At 61.7% G+C, this 4,141-nt stretch overlaps 1 protein-coding gene across 1 annotated transcript; it reads left to right on the forward strand.

Moving 5' to 3' along the window:
- Positions 1 to 1,246: 1,246 nt before the first annotated feature.
- On the forward strand, positions 1,247 to 3,617 carry LOC119092932 (kelch-like protein diablo; the record flags this gene model as incomplete). The annotated part of the gene is made up of 5 exons (XM_037215829.1): positions 1,247 to 1,410; positions 1,746 to 1,904; positions 2,299 to 2,509; positions 2,956 to 3,139; positions 3,470 to 3,617. Coding segments are annotated over 5 exons (866 nt in total), but the record flags the coding sequence as incomplete, so codon positions are not given.
- Positions 3,618 to 4,141: the final 524 nt, after the last annotated feature.

Consider the following 4,141-nt stretch of genomic DNA (forward strand, 5'->3'; position numbering starts at 1 on the left):
ACGGTTCCGCTGCACAGCGAGATCGTTTGATATATTATCACGCCAGCGTTTTAACCAAAGCACGTGGAGATGTAACAAGGGGCCAGTGGTGTTTGCACCATCGAAAATGTGACTGTACAGAGAAGAGAGGCGGTATACCGCCTCCTTGTGACAGGGAAGTATGATTTTAGGCTAGCGGCAATCTTGCCGTCAAGCAGTCTTGTTTTGGGCCTCGACTTGGGCATGCTAGTGCAAGAAAGCTGCGTTTGTTATGGATGTTACGTTTCATCCAGCCTTTTTCATCTAAGCGACAATCATTGGGTCATGACGGTTGCAGCTAAAAGATGTTTCGTGTGCTCACATCACTTCTCATTGATACGTGAGACGAGTGCAAGTCCTGCGTCCAAAACAAGACCCAGGCGTCCTTTCATTGTTGGTGGTTGTCCCAACTTGCGGTTGCTCGTCCCGGAGTGGCGCGTGGCGGGGGGGGGGGGGGGGGGGAGAGAGAGGGGTGGCTGTGGACCAACTCCGAAACCGCCGAGCTTCCACAGCCGCCAAGCTTTCGCCGGGTTCGCTTGGTCGGTCTGGACGGGGCTGCCACCCTTTTACGTGCATATGCGTGTGATGTTTTATTTTGTGCCGGCCGTTGCCGGCGGTTGCGGCGGCCGTCCGCCAGGGACAGCTGTGACGGCCCCGCGCGACCGGCCGAGCCTTTCTACACGCAGCCTTCAGCTGCGCAGAGGGGGGGGGGGGGTAGGGGGAGGGGGCCTATCGCCGCACCTGATCGTGCCCACCACACCGCCGCCAGTTGTTCATGCGGGCCATTTCGCCACACTGCTCACCGCATTGTGGGCTTGTCGTCGGTCGTACCACCTCCCCCTCCCCTCCCATGTGGTCCGTGCTGAGCTGTGAACGCCGGCCGTACCACCCTTGCACCTTTCCTACGCTGGGCCGTCGGAGGCGCACTTTGGAGCGCAGCGTCGGTGAGAAGTGCTTCAAACATCTGTGTGTGTGTGTGCGGGCGTGCGCGCGAGTGCGTGCGTGCGTGCGTGGCGTGCGCGGGACGCGGCGCTGTGCTGTGTGTGTGTGTGCGTGCGCGTGCGCGTGCGCGTGCGCATGCTCCTCAGACAGTTTTCATCGCATCGCAGCCGTGCAGGATTCCCCGCGTGCCGTGCCGATCGGCTGACCTGTCGACGCCCGTGCGGGGTCGCGCACGCGACTCGGCGCCCCGGTGCCGGCGTGTCAGCGCCGTGCGCCGCCGTTGCAGCGTGCCTGCTGCAGCTGACCGAGATACAGGAGGTGTGCTGCGAGTTCCTGAAGCGCCAGCTCGACCCCACCAACTGCCTGGGCATCCGGGCGTTCGCCGACACGCACGCCTGCCGAGAGCTGCTGCGCATCGCCGACAAGTTCACCCAGCACAACTTCCAGGAGGTCAGGCGCCTGGAGACGGCGGTCGGCGCGGCTGGGACGTGCGGCGCTGGGGAGCTCTCGCGGTGGTTTGGGACAGACTCGTTCGCTTCGGTCGTATGTTGCGGGTGTTGCTCTGCTGTGGCGCAGCCGGACCTGTCGGTGGGGCTGATGTGTTGGTGAGGCCGGCTTCGTTGGAGGAATTGTAGGACAACGCCCGTGACTGATCTAGGTTGTGGTCGTTGCGTGCTTGTCATGACGATGTCCGCTTGGCCGGGTGACCGGTGTGTGCGGCTGTTGCCGCCGGTCTCGGTCGCGCCGCCCGGCTGACGCAGCTTGGCGCGCCGCGCCCTCTCCAGGTGATGGAGAGCGAGGAGTTCCTGTTGCTGCCCGTCAACCAGCTGGTGGAGATCATCTCCTCAGACGAGCTGAACGTGCGCAACGAGGAGCAGGTGTACAGCGCCGTCATGTCCTGGGTCAAGTACAATATCTCGGAGCGGCGACACCACCTGCTGCAGGTGCGGCGATGGCGCCGATGGAGCACGCCGCCAGCCGCGTCGGCCGAGGCCGCAGAGGCTGGCGGCGCAGGGCGGGGCTTGTGACGTGGGAAGTACTCGTTGATGAGGCTATCATTGCTTTGTTTGCTGTGACAAGCAAAATGTCGACTTTTTGTGGAATCTAGTAAGGCTGTCATTCTAGATGAGAAGCAATAGTAAAAAGGACCTGATTAGTAAATGTGTCAGGGGCGTTTGAGGTGGCTAGCTCACAATGCCACGAGCTGTGTAATCGTCAATCTTACCTACTGGCCATGTCCGCCTGCGTTTGTGTAGTTCCATCACCCCCGGCGACCGTCCCGATCTCCGCCGGTCGACCGAGCTGCCCGCCGGCTGACGTCCTTCCCTCTGCCGTCAGATTCTGCAGCACGTGCGCATGCCGCTGCTGAACCCCAAGTTCCTGGTGGGCACGGTGGGCTCCGACCTGCTCATCAAGTCGGACGAGGGCTGCCGAGACCTGGTGGACGAGGCCAAAAACTACCTGCTGCTGCCGCAGGAGCGGCCGCTCATGCAGGGGCCGCGCACCCGGCCCCGCAAGCCCATCAAACGCGGCGAGGTGCTGTTCGCAGGTGAGACGCAGCCTACAGCCCCGAGCTCATGGGGGAGAGGGAGGGGGCTGCTGGTCTGGGGACGCGGCCCGTCGGTCACAGCGCGGCAGGACGGGCTTTATTTGGAGAGTGTGTTGGTAGAGGACATATCTGCGACCCATGTCGGGAGGAGATCGCCGTTGTTGCGAGGTTTGTGGGAGATTTGGTCGTTTGTTCCGTCTTTGTGAACGTTATCTGCATTCATCTGATTTCGTCATAGGAGAATGCAGTTTTTGTTATGACGTCTGGGCAGAGCACTGTCTGAAAGTTCTGGGGGCGGTTCGACAGTATGAGGGCACTGGGAGCAGGTCGACAGTAAGATGACCCTACCATAGAACTAGCACGTCCCCGTCCTGTCACTGACTGAGGTGCCCCTGAACTGTGCGCGGCGAGCCGACACTAACGGCGCTGCCCTGCACGCGCGGCAGTGGGCGGCTGGTGCAGCGGCGACGCCATCGCCTCGGTGGAGCAGTTCGACCCGCAGACCTGCGAGTGGCGCATGATGGCGCCCATGTCCAAGCGACGCTGCGGCGTGGGCGTGGCCGTGCTGGACGACCTGCTGTACGCCGTCGGCGGCCACGACGGCCACTCCTACCTCAACAGTATCGAGAGGTAATGGCAGGCGTGCCTCAGGGCCGAAGGCACTTCTCGGGCCTGCTCTCGCCCGCGGTGTCCGCCGGAACGGCGCGGCTCGATGGCAGTGGCGCCTCGCAGTTGTGAGGATGCCGGTGCTGGCGAGGAGGGTGGGAACATCTCGCCATTTCTGGTATGTGTTCGGTCAGTGGTCGCCCCTGTCCACATCACAGTGCTATATAGAACGATATCTAGCCCTCTCCGCGTCAACTGGCACTCACCACCCGCGTCGACGAAGGTCTCGCTGGGCTCCGGGGCCGTTTGGAAGTGCCGTGCCTCAGCCGTCCGTCCGTCCGCCGCCGCCGCCAGGTATGACCCGCTGTCCAACCAGTGGTCGTCGGAGGTGGCTCCCACCTCCAGCTGCCGCACCTCGGTCGGCGTCGCCGTGCTCGACGGCTACCTGTACGCCGTCGGCGGCCAGGACGGCGTCTCCTGCCTCAACTTCGTCGAGCGGTGAGACCCGGCTCCGGCCGCGGCGCTGGGCGACGATGGTGCGCTCACCGTGGTGTCTGTGATGCGGAAGGGTGTCGAGCCGATCCGTGCGCCAGTTGTCTTGTGTGCTGTCAGAAAATTGATTAGAAACTATTATCAATCAATTCCCTGCCAGGGTCGCTCTCTTCATCTGGCTGCTCGTCGCATTTGGCTGTGGGCGTATGGGCGAAAGGGAGGACACTATGTAGACATCTTCGGATGGTGTGTAGATAATCAGTTATTAGTTACAATCGCCATGTTCGACGGGAACGTAAATACCAGGCCCGAGCTGTGCAGTACATGGAGCGTGCGGCGGCAGTACTAAATGCAGCAGAGGCTCCAAATTTATACACAATGTGCTTAATGCTCCTGAGCCCAAGTGTAATTGCCGCTTTTTCTGTCGGTTTCGAACTCGCCGTTCCTTGCTTTGGACCACGCACTAACCATGTTAAGGGTGCCGGTTGTCGGTCGGTTCTTCCGAGATAATTGGTTGCTGTGCAATGGTGCGGT

This window comes from Pollicipes pollicipes, unplaced genomic scaffold, assembly GCF_011947565.3.
Source record: "Pollicipes pollicipes isolate AB1234 unplaced genomic scaffold, Ppol_2.1 Scaffold_3698;HRSCAF=4338_pilon_pilon_pilon, whole genome shotgun sequence".
NCBI classification, from domain to species: domain Eukaryota; kingdom Metazoa; phylum Arthropoda; class Thecostraca; order Pollicipedomorpha; family Pollicipedidae; genus Pollicipes; species Pollicipes pollicipes.